The following is a 23,025-nucleotide window of genomic DNA, read 5'->3' on the forward strand; positions in this document are numbered from 1 at the left end:
CTTAATGTAGCTCGTGGGGGGAGGGGATTAAATTATACTATTAGTTTAAAGGTAAATTTTGATAGGAGTAGGGTGTCTCTGGGCAGTAGCAAAGTGTTACAGAGCACAGACAACTAATCCTGATTGCACTTCTGTGCATGCCAAAGTTAAAATGCTGGTATTCCATTTACACTCAAATCTGAGTGATGTAATAGTGGTCTGGATTTGTTATAAACCATAGCAACTGAATAGCAGAGGCGGTGAGATTTATTTTTTTTGCTCCTTAACTGAAAAGCTAAAGGAGTGGGATGCCAGGCTGGGAAAAGGCACTAGTCGCTAGGTGAGCCAGCTATGCATCTGGCTTTAGTCGTTAAAGAAAACTAATAGATAACAGATTCATAATTAAATTTGTAGAGTTCTTTCACGGTAACCAGTAACCAAACTTGTGTATTATAAGATAAACATTGCCAAATAAGTTGAATATGCAGGTTAAAGTTGTATAACATGGATTTTACTCTTCATTTCAGGGGCATCTGCAAGCAGCAATCCTTTATTCGAGAATACATATGGCCGTGCTGTTGCTATAGAAATTAGCAATTACAGTTTGAAATATGACTTATGTAATCCAAGGTAAGCATCTAAACAGTTTGAATCTGTGCAGTACGATGTAATGATTTTTGTGTAGTAAGATTTATAGATTTTTTGAAGCCCATAAACAGCTTAAAGAAGAATTATTGCATAGTTATGCTATAGCATTTGGAAATGGTTGCAGATTTGTTTCTCTAGCCTGTATTAAACAGAACTCATTATGCAGGTACACAGGACTTTTCAGGATTACCTGGGTAGCTTAAGTCAGAGGGTTAAGGCTTTGACTTTCTAATGAGCCAGTTGTCATGATCTTAATTCTTTCAGTGTCCACTACAGTGTGTTGTGTTTTTTTGGCAGTCATTTAATCAGTATTTTAGGTCAGGTTCACTACACAACAGAAGACTGAACATCTCATTGAAGTGGACACTACCGAGTTAAGATTACAGCATCCCAGAAATGCCAGATTCAAGCTTTAAGTCTCATTTCTAAAGAGCACTGTCAAATGCATCCCCAACACCCTTTCTTAATTATTCTCACTATGAAGTCGCACTCTTTCAGAGTTTTTCTGCAGTAATTGCTTTCATCTGAAAATAGTTGTTAACAGTAACGTCTGAGGGGATCTGACCTTGATGTGAGAATTAATTAGCAATGTGTGGGGATTGATCTACTCTGCATAGTTGGGGGGCTGCATTACCATGGACTTCAAGTTTGTAGTAGTGGCACTTGGTGGCATTCACAAGCACCTACTCAGTTGAGTAGAGCTGGGAAAGATAGATAGATAGATAGATAGATAGATAGATAGATAGATAGATAGATAGATAGATAGATAGATAGATAGATAAATAGATAGCTGGATAAGGTGTCACAGAGAATACTACTTTGTTGGAATATTCTTCCACTCCACATAAAGCAAAGTACTTTTCTTACACTATTCAAATGTAGTCTGGACGAAAGCACAGGTAACCATGAATTCACCCTTGGGTTAGCACCCGTATCTCTCATGGATGGGGGCAACATGTAAATGTTCTTCTTGCATATGGGTTATTCATGCTTAAACTATAAGGGATATAAATGTCATGGAAATGTGTGGCTAGGCTTCTAAAGTTTCTAATGGAGCAATAGCGTAGTAAGTACCTATGAACCTGTGGAACACAATATAAAAACACATGCTGGAACCCTATTTAATGTGTACAAGTCCACATAACCCGTGGAATTAAAGCATGCTTATTCTACTGCATAGCTGTAGGAGTCCAGACATATCGACGATATAGAGATGAGTCTGCAGAATGTTTATGATTTGCGGATCTCTGAATCAGAGTGAATACAGTGTAGGATAGTTAAATATTTAGTGCTCTGTTGCTGTGGACTAGCAACAACTGCATAAAAATGAGCAGCATCTCCTGTGCTTCACTTACACTGATGTTACACTGAGCAGAGCATTGCTGAGCAATCACATCAGCATATGTATGTATGTATATGTATATATATATATATATATATATATATATATATATATATATATATATATATATATATGTGTGTGTGTATATATAATCTGTATACATTTGTCTGTATAGATAGATAAAATGTATGTTTGTGAATATATATATCTATATATATATATATATATATATATATATATATATATATATATATATATATATATATATATATCTGGGAGCGCTACAGGATCCTGAAAGCCCAAAATCCTGAAGACCAAAATCTCGAAAATTCAAAATACTGAAAACTGAAAATACTGAAAACACACAGGATACCAACACTTACTATATTCCAGCACAAGTACGTACAGAAACATATTACCCTTCAACTATATGCAGGGTGGCAAGCCCCCCTGCACCCCCCACACCCCTGCTACTTAAATATATCAACTCCAAGAGGATTTTGGGCCTCAGGATTTGGGCTTTCTGAATTCCGTAGCAATATATATATATATATATATATATATATATATATATATATATATATATATATATATATAGGTACATCTTTGTATCTGTGTGTGTGTGTGTGTGTGTGTGTGTGTGTGTGTGTGTGTGTGTGTGTGTAAGTATATATGTGTGTGTGTGTGTATCTATATATATATATATATATATATATATATATATATATATACATATATATGTGTGTGTGTGTGTGGGTGCGTGTATGCAGAGACCAGTTGGCAGAATCATGTAATTGTTAAGGTCTGCTGCTTCCATGCACAAAGTGCAAGGTTCGATCTTGACCTCCAGCCAATGTCTTTTGGAGTTTGCATGTTCTCACTTTGTCTCTGTGGTGTTCCTCCCACCTCCATAAAACATGCTTAGTGTTTTCATCCCAAACACTCCCAAAAATGGAGCTGTGGGAAGCAGAACAGACTCTACATAGTGCTCTACAGGGGAAAAGTTGTATAGAGCAACTGGTTTGGGCATCTACTGTGGTGTACCATATCATCAAGATAAGAGAACAAACATCACGGACTGTTTGCTGTGGCAGGGCTAGCCAGTGGATAAAATATGAAACTAGGTGATGTGGTTGTTTTGACTGATGTCAACAAATGGGCATGCTGGTGATAACTGGGTTGAGGACCTGGAGTACTCTGACATACCTATGCCAGGGACCCATAGTAATGGTAGGGAGGATGATGTTGGCCAATGAGTGCCCAATATAACAGCCCGGAAACCCTGAGACTGTTGGCTGGCTGGTGTCCAGTTGCCCTGGGATAGCTCTGTTGAGCAGAAGCTGGACATAAAACAAATCAACTTGCCAAACATGAGCTAAGAATTGCTGCACTCAATGTAAGTTCACTGACTGTACAGGGCTTGGAAGGAGATGACATGATGGTGAGGAGGATATCCTGTGTATTCAGGAGCCAAGATGGAAGGCCAAAGCCACATGGCTTGGAATCCAGAGTCTATGACTCAGCAGGACAGGCTAGAAATGGTATGGGAATTGTGCTGAGGAGAAGCTTCAGAGAGTAGTGAAGCATGTTCTCAGAAGTAGTGATAGATTCATGACAATCAGACTCCAGCCTAATGATAGGGCATTATTCATAATCTCAGCCTATGCCCTACAGCAGGGTTGTAATAGTGAGGAAATGATTGGACTCAGACAACAGTTGTAGGACCTACTAGACAAAGCAGGACAACAGGAACTGGTGTTGATAATGGCTGACATGAATGCACATATTGCATCAGACAGAACAGGATATGGGGACTGCCTGGGTCCACATGGGTAGGACAACAGGAATAAAGAAGGGAAGGCCATTCTAGACATCTGTCGGGCAAATGGCTTGATAGTAGCCAACACATGTCTCAGAAAGAGAGAGACAGCCACAAGATCACATATAAGAATGGTCAACATGCAACTAAGGTAGACTTCCTCCTAGTAAGGAAAGGGCACTGGGTTGAATCAGCGATTGCAATATCATCCCCAGTGAAACAGTCAGCCTACAGCATAAACCACTGGTTGCCACAGTCATCTGCAAGCAGTGGTCAGAGAAGGCTCTGAAGTTAATAGAGACCAGGCTGAAGACCTGAAAGTTGACTGAAGAGAAACACAATTCAAGGAATTACTCATGGCTCTAGCACCTCAAGAAGAGGAGGAAATAGGTGGAATTGAAGAAGAATAATAATGCTCAAAACAGCATGTGTGAGGACTACAGAATAGATGTGTGGCCAGGCCAAGTCAGGTATGGAAATAAGGTGCATAAGGAAAGCTGGTGATGGAATGCAGAAGTTCAGGAACTCATCTAAAGAAAGAAGGATTGCAGGAAAAAGTGGGCGATACAAAAGACAGACCATGGTTTCAAAGAATACTGGCTGGCTAACAAAGAGGCTAAGAAAGGAGTTGGCAGTAGCAAAGAACAAGGCATCAGAGACTCCCTACCAACTTCTAGAAAGTGACTCCTTAGATGGCACAAAGAAACTATATTATTTTGCAAGGCAAAGACAGAAAGATAAAGAAGATAGACACCCTTCATAAGGGATGCCAGTAACAGCCTGCTCACAAGTCCACAAGACATCAAAGTCAGATGGAAGGAGTACTTCTAGCAGCTTCTGAAAGAAAAAAAAACCCACAGATGGTGTACTTCCCCAGACACACTCTACGAAGAGAGAAGATGAAGAGCTCACCCTACAAGAAGTAAGAACAGTACTAAGGAAACTAAAGTCAGGGGAAGCAGTAGGCTCAGATGAGGTCACAGCAGACATGATCAAGATGTTGGGTGAGATAGGGGAGAAATGGCCCTGAGGGTACCTCTACAACTACGGAGAGAAAGAAGTATCCTAGATGACTGGAGAATAAGTATACTGGTACCACTGTTCAAGAACACAGGGAATATTCACTACTGTGGGTAGTACAGAGGTATCCTTGCCACATCGCATGAAAGTTCTGGAGGCAGTGATTGATAAATGAATATGCATAGTTCTAGAAAGTAAGATGGGAGATAAGCAGTTCAGATCCATGTCAAGATGCAGTGCAACTGACCTGATGTTTGCAGTGAGACAGGTAATTGAGAAGAAATTAGAGCTGAGAAAACAGTTCAACTAGGCATTCCTAGACATGGAGAAAGCATACAACAAGGTCCCATTTGGGAAGTTCTCTGGTGGATGGAAGTCCCAGAAATAGTGGTAGAATTAATGTACAAGGACCAAGATAATCAAGTACAAACAGTTTTTACTTTCACAAAGGGGATCCCAGTGGGACTGGGTGTGCATCAAAGTTCAGATGTGAGCCAACTGCTGTTCATATTGGTGATGGACTATTTTAGCAAGCACGTTGGAGGGAACAGACCAACAAAGCTGCTGTATGCAGATGATGTGGCACCACAGGCAGACACTGTGTGAGAACTTCAGCAGACAATAGGGGAATGGAATTCAAAAATGAAGGCACATAGGGTGAAACTGAGTACAGATAAGGCAGTGATAATGGAAGCAAATGTGGAAATGAGAAGAAGCTGGAAACTGAGATAGAAGGGAAGATAGTGGAGCAGGTTAACAACTTCTAGTGTCTTGAAGGAGTGGTTGTGAGAAGGGCAGACTCTACACGGACTGTGTGCTGTGGCAGGGCTAGCCAGTGGATGGTGTAAAATATGAAACTAGATGATGTGGTTGTTTTGACTCTGTTGAGCAGAAGCTGGACATAAACTGAATCAACTTGCCAAATATGAGCTAAGAATTGTTGCACTCGGTGTAAGTTCACTGACTGTACAGGGCTTGGAAGGAGTTGACATGATGGTGAGGAGGATATCCTGTGTATTCAGGAGCCAAGATGGAAGGCCAAAGCCACATAGCTTGAATGAAGAGGTAAAAGCCATCAGAGGGGCTGCAGTCAACTGGCACAGAGTACCAGGTGTATTATATTACAGAAGAATGACAAAGAAGCCAAAAAGTAAGGTGTACAAAACAGTGATGTGACCAGTACTACGGTATTGTACAGAAGCCTGGCAGTAAGGGCAGAGCAGCTGAGGAAGCTAGAGGTGATGGAGATGAAGTGCCTGAGATGGGTGACAGGATGCACACTGTGAGACAGATGAAGAAATGAGGACATAAGAGCAGAAACCAGAGAAGCTCCAGTTGTAAGAAAGGTAAAGGAGAACAGATTAAAGTGGTTCGGGTGTATGTGCAGAAAAGCAGAGGCAATCATTGTCCATGTTTCTATGTAGGGAAATCTGAATGCAAATTAAAAACACAGATTGTGTGAGCACCTTAGAGACATTCGTCTAGGGAAAGAAACAAATGCTTTAGCAAGACTTATTATTGCTAGTCCTGGGCATGTTTTCAAATTTGTTGTTTTACAAACATTAATTATGTCAGAACGTGGAGGTGCCTGGCCCCTTTTACTTGAGAAAAGCAGAATTGCTTTGGCAGCTTCGCTTAAATGCACAATTCTGGCCAGGGTTAAATGATGCAGAAAATATAAAATGTCTGCTTAAATTAAGAGCTTTAAACAGACAGAATGTATATTTTTTTATTTTTTATTTTTCCCTTTATTTGAATTTTAGTCTTAGAATGTTACTATTGTGTATAACGTTACATCCTTTTTATGAAAAAAGGGGGGGTTCTTTTACTACGCCTTTTTTACTATGCTTGCATTTGTCAGACTATTCCATGCAAAAAGGGTGTGTTCTGAATTTTTGCTGTGATTGGTTTAAGAGTATTTAAGAAGCTTAATGGCAGTTTGTTCATTTATCTGATGAAGTTCCTTTTTATATGTCAGTGGAACGAAAGCGCTTATCTCTTTGGATTATTTCTAACTGCTGTGTTGCTTTTTTATGTACTGCATTTGGCTGGAGCAGTTTTTAGCTGTACTATGTGGAATTAAAGCATTCTAGAGTGTGGAAGCCTTCTTTTTTTTTGCCCTGCTTTTTTGGATTACTAGTGTTGGTTTGGTGTTTTTCCTGTGTAGTATGGATGGCGAGCCATGACATTAGCATGATGTAAAGTGGTATGTTCAGCACTGACATAAGTTGGCGTCATACGTTATGGCAGGGTATGGATGGAATGGTATAACATTTACATGACTTAAATAGTATGGTCAGCATTCTCATGTCTTGGTATCATATATCATACCTCAGTGTATAGTATGCATGGAAAGGTATGACACTGAGATGCAGTAAAGTGGTATTGTCAGCATTGACATAAATTGGTATCATACCTCATGGCATGGTATGGACAAAATGGTATGGCATTCACATGACTTAAAGTAGTATGGTTAGCACTGACATGTTTTGGTATTATACCTTATGGTATGGCGTGGATGGAATGCCATGACATGATGTAAAGTGATATGGTCAGCATTGAGATGACTTGGTTACATGCCTCATGCCATGGTAATGATAGAATGCCATGCCATTCCCATGCCATAAAGTGGTTTGGTCAGTATTGACATCTTTGTATCATATGTCTTGGTATGTTATGGATGCAATGCCATGACATTAACATGGCGCAAAGTGGTATGGTCAACACTGACATGTCTCAGTATTGTGTGTCATGGTATGGCATGGATGGAATGGTTTGGTATCAATATGGGGAATAACAATTATCATTCCACTACATTTTACACCATTTGATAAGAAACAGGTAATAGTATTAATTGTATTTATGCAAAAATTATTTTTAAAGAGAGAGTGAGGGATGGGCAGTGTTTACGAAGATGAGAAGTTTATTCCATAGATGAGGTAACCTTTGGGATATGAATCAGTCTTTCCAGCAAGTTCTGTTAGAGTCACAAATAAGGTTCAGTCCATGGAATGTGTAACCCTCATTTACTTTTTCTTTCAAATATGTAACATTTTCATGAGGACTAGATCAGAGAATGCCTTGTAGTCCAGGCATAAGTTACCTCTCAATAAACAATATGAGATGGAGTAAAACAGGTAGGGCCTTTAGTCGGTCTGCATGAGACATGTGTCTTACACTTTGTATTCATATTTTGGTGAGAAAACTCTGGAGTCACTCCAGTTGGTGTAAGTTCCTGTTGGGTACATGCAGAAGGGAGCATTATACTCGATTATGGACCTGATGAGGGCTGGCTTCAGTGGCTCTATGACTTCCTTTGATCTTGATACCATGCCTTTACTTATAAGGACAGCCACACAGAAAGATTTCCTTACTACAGTAGTTATGTGGTCTTCAAAGTTTAGGTTACTACCTATCTGTGTTCCTAGGTCCCCTCACCACTGGGCCTACTGTTAGGGGGATGTAAGCAATATTATAATTTGCAGGGATATCTGATTTACTGAAGAGTATGATTACACATTTGTACCATTTAAACACATCAAAATAGATTCCCCAATGGATAAACGAACCACTGCCAACAAACAGTAATACTACCCAGAAACAAAGTAAACATATAGTGGAATGAAGCACGGTGTCCTTCTTCATACACAAAAAACTCAATATTGTCTCATATATAAAAAACAAACAGCATTTGTTACAGTTAGCGCTTTCACCACCGGGCAGGTGGCTTCCTCAGACCATACAACAAACAGAGAATAAAAACAAACACATTTTATATATACTCACATAATCACTATGTGCACAAATTCATCCAATCAATTCCAAAAACAACTCCCTTTGTGACGTCACATTACATATGCACGTTGTACGTTTACATGGCAGACCATTTAAAGTGATAGCTTAAAAACAATCTAACTACAAAATATTGACAAATACTGAATATACTTAGCTAATCCCTATCTAAAGTAGTGTGAGCTGCAAATTATATTACATTTGGCTCATCATTAGTGAATGATTCACATAGCAATAATAAGAACTTATCACAAATAATGACATCTTTGTTCACAACCCACTCTCCTTGTGCAACCACCATTATATAAATTATATGTTATGGTCAGCATAGCAATAACTATACCACATATCTAAAACATGAATACATCAATGGCCACCATATAATTATTAAAAATCATTTGCTTATCGCAAAATATCACAAAGCCATGTTACATATTGTGACAATTGGAGACGGGAGAAGGCTGCCAGCCTAGTCAAATATAATTTGATATATAATTCTGGCATTTGTAAATAAATGTAAAATACAGGCATGCTTTCTTGAGTGTAAAAGAATATTGTGAAATGTGGAACTGCAAAATATGTGACAACATTGCACTCTACTGGCCCAGTGAAGCATGTTGTGACCCTTTCATATTAGAATTCAGCTCCAGTGTGGCTGGATGAAGGTTTCATGCCCATTGTTTTAAGTCTAAAGTTTATGACCAGAATTTAGATGTGGAATGTGCTTTATTGCTCTAGTTTCTGTTAGAATATACATGTAAAATGTCTTCTATTGTTGTAAGTTTCTGTGCAGGTGTTAGATTATTAAATAATGCAGTTTGTTTGCCTGGGAAAACCTAAGTGTCAAAAATTATGTCATTTGGGGAGGGACCCAGAAAATATGTTTGTTAGCAATGTTTAAATACTATTTCTCACAAGAGACTGGGAGCATTTTGACTTTGGATATCTAACTTATCAGCACTCTGCCTTATGCTCACATGTAAGTTTAGCACTGTGATTTCTTGTAGGAATAGTTAAAGCTAGTAAAGATTAATTAGGTATTTTTCTTTGAAATCAGGCCTGTCCTACTGTATTATTTTAAGTTTCTGTGTGATCTCTGAACTCTTAGATATCTTTGTGGTGTAGTAGTTTTGTCTTGTGTTTTAATTATTTATTATTAAATATTTTAAAACCTTCTACCTGTGGCTGATTTGTGTAGAGATAAGCTCTAGAGTACATTGCATATTTATAGAGGTTATTTTAACAGGCCACTCTAAAATAAGCCTTGACTGTTAGTCATACTACCATTGGGTATTAATATTGCACAGTAATAATTGGACACCCTTTTAAGGGCCTTTTAGTAACTGATATTGTTAACTGGGTGGTGGCAGTAATTACTACCCTATAGTCTGGGTAAAGGGGCACAGTTGGAGAATCTGTGTCAGCATTTCCGAGGCGTGTCTATGAAGTTGTATAAATACTTATCTCAAAGTGTGTGTGTGTTGTGTCAGCTATTTGGCATGGACATGAAGCACTGGTTGGACAGAGAGGTTACTGGAGGTTTTAGCTTGCCCAGTTAGGCTGAGACCTGGAACCTATAGCTGTGCCAGTGGGGAGTCTTATTGGTGACCTGGTGAGCAAGGGAGCAACCATCCCCAGACTGACTGTGATCTCTTTGTGCACTTAAGGGAAATTGTACTTTACTGTGTGTATTAGCTATCCTTTTCTCTTCTAGGAGATGACCTCCCTGGTGTTAGTGGTGAGGATTGAGGCTCCTTGATTGCTGGGCCAGGGCACAATCGTCACACATATAAATAATCTATGCAATACACTTATACCTCTTCAGAGTGTGACACAACAAATATAAAAACACACATTCAATGGATCGGCTCCTCTGAAATGTGGGCCGTATGCCATTCCATATAATATTTAAACAATAAAAGAGTAAATGCATAAGAGAATCTTTCATCATAATTATATAAAGACAAACACTTAACTGTGTTCACTCATTAATTGCATATTGTGACATGACAAAAATCATATTGCACATAGAAATTATTATGCGATAGGGTCTAGTCCCTTCAAGGTAATAACATAGCAGCACATATTTAACATGGCAGTATACACAAATTCCTATTTCTTGTACTAGAAATAGTTGAGGTTAGTAATTTGTGGTGTCACACTCTGAAGAGGTATAAGCGTATTGCATAGATTATTTATATGTAACATGGCTTTGTGATATTTTGCGATATGCAAATGATTTTTAAAAATTATATGGTGGCCATTGATGTATTCACATTTTAGATATGTGGTATAGTTAGTGCTATGCTGACCATAATATATAATTAATATAATGGTGGTTGTACAAGGAGAGTGGGTTATGAACAAAGATGTCATTATTTGTGATAAGTTCTTATTATTGCTATGTGAATCATTCTCTAATGATGAGCCAGATGTAATATAGTTTGCAGCTCATAGTACTTTAGATAGGGATTAGCTAAGTATATTCAGTATTTGTCAATATTTTATAGTTAGATTGTTTTTAAGCTATCACTTTAAAAGGTCTGCCATGTAAATGTACAACAGGATTATTGATTGGATGAATTTGTGCACATAGTGATTATGTGAGTATATATAAAATGTGTTTGTTTTTATTCTCTGTTTGTTGTATGGTCTGAGGAAGCCACCTGTCTGGTGGCAAAAGCGCTAACCGTAATAAATGCTGTTCGTTTTTTATATATGAGACTATATTGAGTTTTTTGTGCATGAAGAAGGACACCCTGCTTCGTTCCACTGTATGTTTACTTTATTTTTACCATTTAGTTGAGACCATGGTTTTGGCACCAGTCATTTGTCATTTTTATGTCTGTTTTTAAGATATCAGTATAATTTGTGGATTCAGTGATTGCTCCCAACTTACAATCATCTGTGAACTTGGTGAGCCAAATGCCCCCCACATTAGTCTTCACTTCAGAGAAGTATATACCAAACAGGAGGGGTCCCAACACTGAGCCTTGTAGGGACTTTAATAGTACCAAGTTTCTTATCACAAATGGATTAACCTATCCAGACAACATGTGTCCTGTCAGAGAGCCAGTTTGCTATCCATCTGACAATGTAGGGGTTTATGCCTAATAAGTTTATCTATGATTCCTGAGTGGGGGATTGTGTCGAAAGCTTCGGTCAGGTCTAGATAAGTGGTGTCTACAATTTTCCCTTCATCCATGGCCCTGCTGACTTTCTTGAAGAAGTCCACCAGATTGAACTGGCAAGACCTCCTTTTAGCAAAGTCAAATTGCATCTGGTCCAGTGTTTGGAGATTTCCTATGGTGTTATTGATCAAATCCATGATAATTTTCTCCATGTCCTTGGAGATAAGACTGGTGAAGCTTATGGGTCTGTAGTTCCTCGGATCAGTTGATGGCCCCCCCTTGTGCAGGGGGAAAACTGTTGCAGTCCTCCATTTCTCTGGGACAATGCTCGTCTGGAGGTTGCGGCTAGAGAGTTTTTAGTGGTCCTGATAGATTCTGTTTTAAGCTATTTAAGAAGCATCCTGGAATGTTGTTGGGACCCATGGAGGCAGTGCTTTTGGCTTTAGCAAGGGCAGTAGGGTCTATATTATATACTCAAATAGACTTTTCTTCAAATATATTATGATCGACACGTAAAGAGCAAATGCTGTATAGCACGAATGGCCACGTCTGTGAATTTTTACTCTCGGGAAAAAATTCAGTTGGCCATTATCGGGAATTGCCCTTTTCCCCAATGTAGAGCAATCTTGGAGTCGGTATATTTAGTTGGGGGGTGTGGGGACACAGCCCCCCACTTAATTAGGGTTCTGAAGTTGGTGTTTTTCGTGTACTGCCTCGTGAATTTTTCCCGAGGAAAAAATTTGCAGACATGGCCATTTGCTCTTTAGAGCATTCACTCTTTAGGTGTCGATGATTATATGTTCAAAGAAAAGTCTCTTTGAGTATATAATATAGACCCAGGCAGTAAGGACCTTTTCCCTTGTAATAACCAGTAGGGGAATGGTTGCAGATATTTCTTTGGGTGTGGTAAGAGGTGATGGGAGAGAAATTTGAACTGAACTTGTTGGCCAGCAGGTTTGCTATAGTTTCAGGTTGTGTGTAAGTGATTAATTCGACACATTGCTGAGCCTTTCCACTGAGGTTACAAATATAATAAAAAATCCTTATGGTTATCTTTCACCTGGAGTTTATTTTGGCAGATTTGACCAGCTCTCTAATTTGTTTCTTTGTTTAGAAAGGTGAGTTTCTTTCTGCATTGTTTTGTCTGTTCCTTCATGGATTTGGATAGGATGTTTTTTCCTTTTTTGAATAGATTATTTATGCTAAGGTTCACCAGGGTGGTTTATTTTGCCAGTAATCATAGGTACGGCTTGGACAGGTACTGTCTTCTCTATGCAGCTGTGAATGTGATTGTACATTGCTTTTATGTACAGCTCAGAGTAGGCCTCTATGTCATCTGGGTTCAGAGGGGCTTGGAAGTTTAATAAGCTGCCACTTAGTCTGAGGTAATTGGCCTTAGCAAAGTTCTTAACAGTTTCGAATTTGATGAGGTTTCTAGTGTAGTTTTAATACTAAAGGAGATCATCTTGTGGTCACGTCTTACCAAGGAGGAGTTAATGCACAGGAGAGAGCAGCATGCCTCCATGTTCATGAGTACCAGGTCTAGGATATTTGTACCTCTTATTTGGAGAGCTAATTAATTGCTCCAGGGTGTTTGTGTTGAAGTCCAAAAATCTCTGCACAAGTGAATTATGAGATGTATAAGTGTCCCAGTTTATTTTGAAGGGGTAGTTGAAATCACTCATAAGTGTGGTGTTAGGCTGAATGTTTAGATATTACAGTAGCTTTAAGAAGGAGGTGTGATTTTCCAGACTCATATTGGAGAATCATTAGCAAGGATATGATAGTGGGTCACACCTATGGTTAGGTGGGCATGGAGCAGCTTAAGAGTGTCATGCTGTTGGATCAGTCTAGCAGTGTGCACTTGTCCTTTATAAATACTGAGATACCTCCTCCTTTGTTTTATCCTGAGATGAGGGGGATCAAAATGTATGAAAGGCATTGCAGCCTTTTGATAGCTGGTGTGCTTTCCATGGCTATGAACCATGTTTCCGAGACTGCAAATATATCTGCATTCTCCAGGGTGAGGAGTGTTAACATTGAGTGTAGTTTTTTATTTAAACTCCTAGCATTAAACAGGGTCTATATTATATGCTCGAAGAGACATTTCTTCAAACATATTATGATCAACACATAAAGAGCGAATGCTGTAAAGCACAAATGGCCACGTCCATGCATTTTTCCCTCAGGAAAAATTCAGTTGGCCGTTATCGGGAATTGCTCTTTTCCCCAATGTAGAGTGATCTCGGAGTTTGGTATATTTAGTTAGCGGTGTGTGGAGGCACAGCCCCCCATGGTGGGGGTGTGGGGGGCAAAGCCCTCCCCACTTAATTAGGGTTTTGAAGTTTGTGTTTTTTGTGTACTGCTCCATGAATTTTTCCCGAGGAAAAAATTTGTGGAAGTGGCAGTTCGCTCTTTAGGTGCCGATAATGATATTTTCGAAGAAAAGTCTCTCCGAGCATATAATATAGACCCCATTAAACAGTAGTACCATTAGGTAATTGAGAGAAATTTTTGTTATGCTGGAGGGTTTAACAACTTGGTATGGTGTAAAAAAGGCACTATGGGGATAAATAATGTTTTTTCCAATATCCAGAACCAAGTTGAGACAAGTTCAAACCATCTCTGGCAAAGTATTGTGGTTTGTCGATCATGTCTCTCCATGCTGACAGATCCCCTTGCTGTGGCACCGTAAACTAAACCAATTGCTGAAGTCAATCATTTTTTGCTGGTACTGTGGCATCATCATTGGTGAAGGTAGGATGCTACTCAAGGCTAGATTCATACTCTCCTGGGGCACATATTCAGAGACCCCTATCTTGTCTGTCTTCATATAGTCTAGTGAGGTGCATCTTAGGTCATTTACATTCACATGGGCTATCACAGTGTCATACTGCATGTAGGATCTGGTGGATCCTGGCTCCAGGCAGACAGATCACTGTGATCTTCTCCTTGTTTAGCTTGGCAAGGGGGACATCAGAATGTCTTACAATAGAATCCACAATAACTAGAATGTTTGGCTGTGTGGTATGTTCACTTATGGGCTTGGAAGCGAGGTTACTATGATTTTTCAGAATTATTTGTTGTGTGAAGTGCTGTCTTTTTGGAGTGTGCACAGGGCCACTGAGAGATACTTTTAGGAGGTCTTGGGGGCTTGGGCAGATTACATGTGAGTACCTCAGCATATATGGGTCTATATTTTTGTTCCTTAGTGTTGGTAGTGAGTGTTTTGCATGTAACGCTTACAACTTGGTTTGCATTTTTCATGTGTGTATGTGAGAACTTTGCCTCCAGTGACATTGTGTATCTACATCTCTCACACACTGTGTTTGTTGTGTTCTAAAATTGAATGGTGGTCAGTGAGTGTGAGGCAGTTATTACACTGAATCCCTGGCAGAGGTCAGGGAAGACAACCACACAGAGTTGCCTGAGGTTTGGGCAGGGTGGCTTGTAGACATTTGCTTCTTGCAGTTTGGTGTGGTCTGCACATTGCATCTCTACTGTGCCCTTGCTAGGATGATGAAACAGTTCAGTAAACACACTACTGCAGCAGCAACATGCCAAGGGGCCAGTTTGCCTTGATCTCCCTGCCGGCCCTAACCCTCAGTCTCAGAAAGGAGACCAGAAGTGGAAGGTTGACCCGTTGACCCATGTGCCCCTTGAGGAGAGGCACTGGAATCTGCTGATATTCAGATGTATAACATGCAAAATTAGCTGAAAAACATTTAAATATTTTGGTATTGCATATAAGAATACCAGCAGTATTTAGTTACATATTTCCATCGGTTGTATAGCTGTCACAGTATATCATTGTGGTTGCACATTGTTATTTAGCATACTGGATGATTTGTGTCCTGTTGTAAACACACTATCATCTGTGTGCAGTGCACAGCTAATGTGCTGGTATCTGTTAACTAGATTATTATAAATGGAACAGTAAGGTGACATCAGTGAGCCCTGTGAGATTACTTTTGTTGTACATGCTGTCGTTGAGATAGCATTGTTGAGATATACTACATAGGTTCATAGGTGTGTGCTAGGCTAATGGCCCTGGAGCCTATATAAGCCTAGCCCAAGACAATTCTCTGGCATCATGCCACCCAAAGTTAGTTCCCAGTGCCCCTGCCAAGCAAGGCTATTGAAGTGATCCCCAGGGTGAACTTCCTATTGCCCATCCACTCGTCAAGATTTCTCTTAAAGAGGGGCCAGTGAAGTGCTCTGCTTGACATGAATGGGAAGTTTGTTCCAGAGTATGGGAAGTCTCTGAGTTAGACACCCGTCCCTCCAGCGTGTTCTGTTTATTGTGGTAATGAAGTTTAGGCCCCTGGAGCATGTGGCATGGAGGGATTGGGATTTGTTTAGGTGTAGCATATCTAACAGTCCTGGGTCAGACATGGCTTTGTAGGTCAAGCAGAGATCGCCTCTAAGTAGGCGGTATGAGACAGAACATAGCTAGAGTTTTTTTGAGTCTGTCTGTATAGGGCATGCACCTAAGATCCTCTTAATTAGGTATTTTTATGTCCTTTCCAGTTGTTGTAGGTGTCTAGTAAGGTACATGCCAAATGAGCCATTGTATCCTATAATAGGTCTAATGAGTGATGAGTAAAGAAAGATTATGACCTCTTTCTTCCTGGATGAGAAACCCTCTGTAATAAGATGTGCTACATAGAAAGACTTTCTGACCACAGTGGCAATGTGCTTATCAAAGGAGAGGTTACTTTCAACCTGTGTCCCCAGGTCTCTTATCACACCTTCGGTGTTTAGTGGACTACCACCTATATGGTAGTTCATGGGCACTGGATTTTCCCCAAAGGGAATGACAATGCACTTTTAGGAATTCAGCTTAAGGCTGTGATTCTGGCACCAATCATTGGTCTCAGTGAGGCCTTGTTGTAGAATGTCTATATCAGTTGGAGAATCAATAATGGCTCCCAGTTTGCAGTCATCTGCGAACATGGTCAACCAGAGTCCCTTTGTGTTGGCTTGAACTTCAGAGAAGTAGATGCCAAACAGGAGAGGACCTAGGACCTATCCCTGTTGAACACCACTTGTAACTGGTTGGTAGTCGGATTTAGAGTCCGCTACGTTTACAGTGTGTGTTCTGTTAGTGAGCCAGTTGGCTTATGACATAAGGGTTTATGCCTAGTTTAGTGAGTCTATCAATGATTCCTGAGTGAGGGATGGTGTCGAAGGCCTTGGCAAGATCTAGCTAGGCTGTGTGAACTACCTTGCCCTCATCCACAGCTCTGGTGACAGACTCAAAGAAGTCTATCAGGTTGACCAGGCATGATCTACCTTTTACAAACCCAAACTGCATGGGTTCAAGAGTTTTGAGGTTCCCTATGTCCCTATTAATAAGGTCTATGATGATGCACTCCATATCCTTACATATTAGACTCATCAGGCTAATGGGGTGGTAGTTCCCAGGGTCTGTAGTTACTCCTCCTTTGTGGAGTGGGATGACCATAGCAGTGCGCCATTCAGTTGGAACAAAGCCTGAGATGAGGCTGTGATTGAACATGGTACTCAAGTGTGGTGTCGGATCACTTTGTAGTTTGTGTAGGACACAGCCTGGGATATTATTGGGTCCCATGGATGCTGTATTCTTGGCTTTAGACAATGCGTTTTTTACCTGCATAGCCATGATGATAGGGACTTGGCATTCCTCAGGTATTGTGGTGGGCCCTTTAGGGGGTGAAAGGAGGTAAAAGTTTGCACTGAACCTGTCGGCCAGTATGTTGGCAATATCAATTGGTTCTGTATATTTATTTATTTATTTATTTACATTTGTTGACCGGGAGTGTCCGACTGGACGTAGGTCCATTTTCAGCGGAGGCCCGGGGAGAAAAGCTCCACAGTTAAAATAGACAGACAGTAGTTACATTGGATTACATAGTGATTAACAATTTAACATGCAAACATATTTACAGATGAAGAACATAGTACATCAGTAGGCAACTAGAATCTTTATCTGTGAAGTACATAGCAGACATTATGTATATGTATTGCCATTGTGCTGTAACTTAGAGCAGATCTGAGTATTGCCATGTAGATTCTTGACATAGCTATAGAATGCCTTATGGTTGTCTTTAGAATCTGCAGCAATTTTGTTTTCGTAGCTAGCTTTAGATGATTTGATGAGGGATCTCAGTTTTCTGATGAGGCTAACAAGGGAGTTTTTCCAGTCTTGGGCTTTCTCTCTTTTCTGCAGCAGTTTTTTCCTTCTGTTGTAGAGTTTGTTTATGGTAGGAGACCACCAGATTGGCTTCCTTTTTTGGAGGAGAGCATCTTGGTTCTGTTTGGTATGGCTCTTTCCATGCACTTGTGTATGTGCTCATACAGTGCATTGGTGTATGATTCAGCAGTCATGCAGCTATTTTCCATTTGCGTGGGTGTCATGAAGTTTGCCACCTCTGTTTTTAGAAGCCCAAAATTGGCTTTGGAAAAGTTTTTTATGGTGATATCCTTTTGTGCGGGTGTGGGTGGGATTTGGATGTCCATGGTGATAAGCTTGTGGTCAGATCTGACCAGGGATGAATTAATTTCAGGTGTAGAGCAACAGTTGCTCATGTTGGTAATGACCAGGTCAAGGACGTTTCTACCCCTGGTGGGGGTAAGAATGAGTTGGTCCAGGCCACTGGAATTAATGAATTCTAGAAAACATTGAGCAAGTGTGTTGGTACATGAGTAATTTTCCCAGTTAATGTAGGGGTAGTTAAAGTCTCCCAGTATAAGGGTATTGGATTATACCTTAATATTTTCCAATGTGTATAGGAATGTAGAGTGGGAGTCTTGGGACATAGTGGGAGATCTATACCAGGCTACAACCTGGATTGCAGTTTTACCCAGTGTTAGCTGTACCTGAAGTATCTCTGTTGCTTTATGTTGGGCTACTTGTCTGGAGGTGTGCATTTCTTTTATGAATATGGAGACACCACCGCCTTTAGTGCTTTGGTCCAGATTTGGGGGCTGAAAGGTATGGTATGAATTATAGCCTGGTAGTGCTGGGGTGCTCTCTGGAGCCTTGAACCAGGTTTTGGTCACTACACAGATCCCAGGACTGTATTTTAAGTTTTTGTCTGTTGTTGAGGCAGCTTTGAAAACACTGAATAACTTTTAACCATAGCCAGTTTTGCCTAGTTGTTGAAGAACTAGCTGGTGGACTGTAGTTTTACAGGTATTTATACTGCCCAGGAAAATGAAAACTTTAAATACTCTGCTTTCCATTTTGCTATATATATTTGATTAATTGACATATATAATGTAATTAGTGTAGTGAAGCAGGGGTAGAATTCATGCTGTTTGCCTGCATGTTACAGTTTTGAAAAAAAATCAATAAATAAATAAAATATATATATATATATATATATATATATATATATATTAATATATATTCTAGGGTTTACCATCAAAATTTCAAAGGCTCGTTTACGAAAATCATGTGGGCGAAAGTAGGTTTTCAAAGTTTCACAATGCCGAACTGGAATAATAAAAATCATAATAACAAAAGTAAAGCTTGATTTGTTATTATGAGTTCGGCATTGTGAGTGGAGATTGTGGTACAGTGAGGATCGGGGAATTTACTCCTTACCACACTGTAGTGCGATCTCAGAGTTGGTATATATAATTTGCAGATGGTGTGGGAGGGGCGCAACTCCCTTTATGGGGGGTGCAGGGGAGCTTGCCCCCCTGGTAAAACATAAAAGGACATATGGACTTTCAAAACTGTTGTATGTCGAATGTCATTCATCATGTTTACGATGTTCAGCATTTAGGCAAAATTTTGATTTTGTTTTCAGAATTTTAGTTTGTTTTTTTGATATGCCTTCGATATTTTCATGGTAAACCATATTCTAGTATGTGTCATCCTACAGTTCCTGAATGTATTTTATGGTAAATGTTTTAAAGTAGAAGGAGTTTGTGGGGTGGGCAGTGGAATGTTGTTTGTTGAAGGGAGGAAGGGAAGGTATATTGTCTTTTATTTTAATGGTATTTTTATGATGACCTATACATATTACGCAAGTTTTGGCAGATTTCTAATGACCTGCCGTAATCTTTGTCATTCCTTGAGTATGTTTATTTACAGAGGACATAAGTTGGACTCTGGCTTTGTTGGCATTTATTCTGGTGTCCTTTCACAGTTGTTGGAAGTGTTCTGTTTTACTTTGGATATTTAAGTTACTTTCTAGTCTAGCCAGTGTTTGCTTGTTAACCAAGGTATTTTTTTCCTGAAGACTTTTGTAGTGTGACTAGCTTATCTTGTAAGATACTATAGAAGGTCAAGGGTGATGTTGTTTCCTGACAGCTGTGCACAAAATCTTCATTTCAGTTGTAGTGTTGTCTTCCTTTGCAGTTCTCTGGCTTTAGGAATGACACAGATTAATCTGAGACTGGGTGGTGTTTTTTTTGGGGGGGTTTTAAATTTCCAGATAGTAAAAAGTGGACAATGCTCACTCATTGTGAGTAGTAGAATTTTGTAGAGCTGATAATTTGTCAGATGTGTTTATGATTGATTCATCTAGAACTGTGATTTTTGTCTGTCATAGGACTGGAGCTGATACAAATTGCTAGCTGCAAGATCCCTGTTTAGTTAAGCTATCTGGAATTTCCAATTAATGTTTAGATCCACCAGCTATTACACATTTGGATAACGCAGGATTCAAGGTATGTTTTAGTAGGCTGGTGGATGAAGGCAGTAGGATATGTATTGTGACAATGAATAGTTTTGTAAATCCGCCAAAGTGTCTCTTCTACCATTGTCCAGTTGTGACTACTGTCAAAAGATGAATGACATTATTACTGGCTGTAAGCTTATGGGTGAGATGAGCTTTATTGTTATCTAATCTATCTGATTGACCATAAAGATATGATCACAGTAATGTAGAGAGATGTCCAGCTACCTTTATTTAGCTAGGATGTAGGCAAGGATATTATTTTGCGGTCATGATAGCCATGCTTCCAGGTATGCCCATTTGTCATTATATAAGTCAAGGCTAGTCCAATTCCTTTCTGCTGTGGAGAGTGGGATTTGAGTTGTTTGTCATGAGTGTGTGTGTGTTTGTATGTATATATGTATATATATATATATATATATATATATATATATATATATATATATATATATTATATATATATGTGTGTGTGTGTGTGTGTGTGTGTTGATCATAGTAGGGAATGGACCTGGACCTGGATTTTGAAATGTACAAGTTAACTGTATGGGTAAACTTTAAGGTTGAAACTGGGCAAGGCCTTGTTCTTATCATTGGTTTATATTAGTAATATAGTGCCATCTTTTAATGGCTGGAATGTAGGTTAACCGAACTCTCCACCATATGTGTATATTCACACAGCAAGTAGGGTTTCTTTTAGTGACTCTCATTTGTACCGTTGTATTTTAGTGACTCTGTTTTGTTGTATTGTTTGTTTTGGGTTCACGGACCATTTAAGCTAAGAGCCATAATAAGCTTATTTGTTTTAGCATGTGGAAGAATAACAGCATGAGACAAAGCAGTTTGTATTTATATCTAAAGAGAGAGAAACTGAGAGTTTCAGTGTAGAAGAGCGAACGCTCTTACAGGCTTGTTTTTCAGGATCTTGTCTATTTTCTATGTAGGATTACCCCATTGTTGTGTGATCTTGAATTTGGTATTCAAAACGTGCATGGGGTGTGGGGGTGGTGGGTGACTTGCCCCCCTTACAAAAATATTGTTTTTTTAATCTTCTTTCCCAGTTCTATCTTTTTATATTTCATCTAAAAGATCACTATTTTTTGTTTTTGTCACTCGCCTATCTAGAACACAGTAGAAGAGTCTTCTTGGGTTCTGTTCAAGCAGCTTTGTTTTATACAAACACATCACTAAAGAAGTTTACTGACTTCATCTTATGTAACTTATATACAAACTAACAACTGTGATCTTTTATGCTCTCTCCCTGGCTGTTCTTTCAAAATGGCACTAGGGTTTGCACGTGTCTGTAATTTATAAGTGCACATACAGCCTTGCCATGCTTCTTAAAGATATAGCACACGCATCACTTGCACTCTGATCTACATCCTTCTTCTCTGAGAAATAGACCGTATAACATTATGAGGCATGAAAAAAAATCACAGATAATTCAATGTCATGCATTATACAATACTAAATATACAGATATATACACTCAAGTCCACATTGCTGCATATTTCACACTAGGCTTAGATACTCACCCATATCTTGTGATATAAAACTGAGAATGATATTTAGCAACTGGAACTGTCTCTGTAAAATGGTTGACCTGAAGAAAGTTCAGATCAGTTTCTGGAATGGAATCAGAATTTTGAACACATTCTGGTATGAGAACAGTATCTGATTCACTTTTAGATTTGGAGTCTACATCACAGAAGCAGTGTCGTGATGGTAATGATGATTCTGGTACAGGAAGAAGATGTTTATGGTTCCTCCTATACTCCACACCTTCAGAGACTACTAGGTAGGATCTTGCCTCATCACAGATGCCTGTAATCTGTCCTATTCAATCAAAACCTTTTTGTTATCTGGATTCGTACCGTCTCTACTTCCCTCAATGGATGAAATAATTTGCTCGATCTGTTGTAACTAGATTTCTGGATTTTACTCTTCTTCAACAATTGAGCCTTGATGGTTTTATTGTTCTGAGGTTTAGACTTCAATAAACTGGAAGTAATGGGTAGCATAGTTCTAATTTGCCTGGAAAGTAGTCTTTGAGAAGTTGAGACAAGAATATCATAACGGGGTATGTTCCTGAGATTAAGCAAATTCAAGAACACATTGGCATTGTCACGCTTTGATCTTTCAAGTAATTGTTTTGCGCTTTGCACTGCTCATTCAGCTAGACCATTGGACTACGGATATTCAGTACTACTAGTGATATGTACAGAGTCCCATTCTTTTGCAAATTTCTGAAACAACTGGCTAGTAAATTGAGTACCATTGTCAGAAAAAAGTTTGTGTGGACAACCATGAATGGAGAAATGACATTTCAACTTAGTAATAACAGCAGTGAATGTTAGGTTAGGGAGTAAATCAATCTCAAACCAATTTGAATAAGAGTCTACCAAAACCAAGTAGTATTGATTGTGCCACTCAAGATATCAGTTGCTACAGTAGACCAAGGTAGTTGAGGAACTGGACTTGGCTGAAGTGGTTCTCTTTGCAAATGTGGTCTAGTACTATTGCATACTGAACAAAAAGAAAGAACTCTGTCAATGTCTTTTGGTAATGAAGGCAAAAATACTAATTCTCTTGCTCTTCACTTAGTGGACGCGGATCCTGGGTGAG

The 23,025-nt window shown here is 39.3% G+C and overlaps 1 protein-coding gene across 1 annotated transcript in view; it reads left to right on the top strand.

Annotated features, from left to right (window-relative positions):
* LOC122794626 (DELTA-stichotoxin-Hcr4a-like) overlaps positions 1-23,025 on the top strand; it is a 366,198-nt gene that overhangs the window by 310,221 nt on the left and 32,952 nt on the right. The window contains exon 3 of the mRNA XM_044063206.1: positions 507-609. Within this exon, the coding sequence (XP_043919141.1) occupies positions 507-609 (103 nt within the window). The remainder of the gene's footprint in view (positions 1-506; positions 610-23,025) is intronic.

The sequence above is a fragment of the Protopterus annectens genome, chromosome 2.part1 (genome assembly GCF_019279795.1).
Source record: "Protopterus annectens isolate FY-2018-M chromosome 2.part1, PAN1.0, whole genome shotgun sequence".
Taxonomy (NCBI): Eukaryota; Metazoa; Chordata; order Ceratodontiformes; family Protopteridae; genus Protopterus; species Protopterus annectens.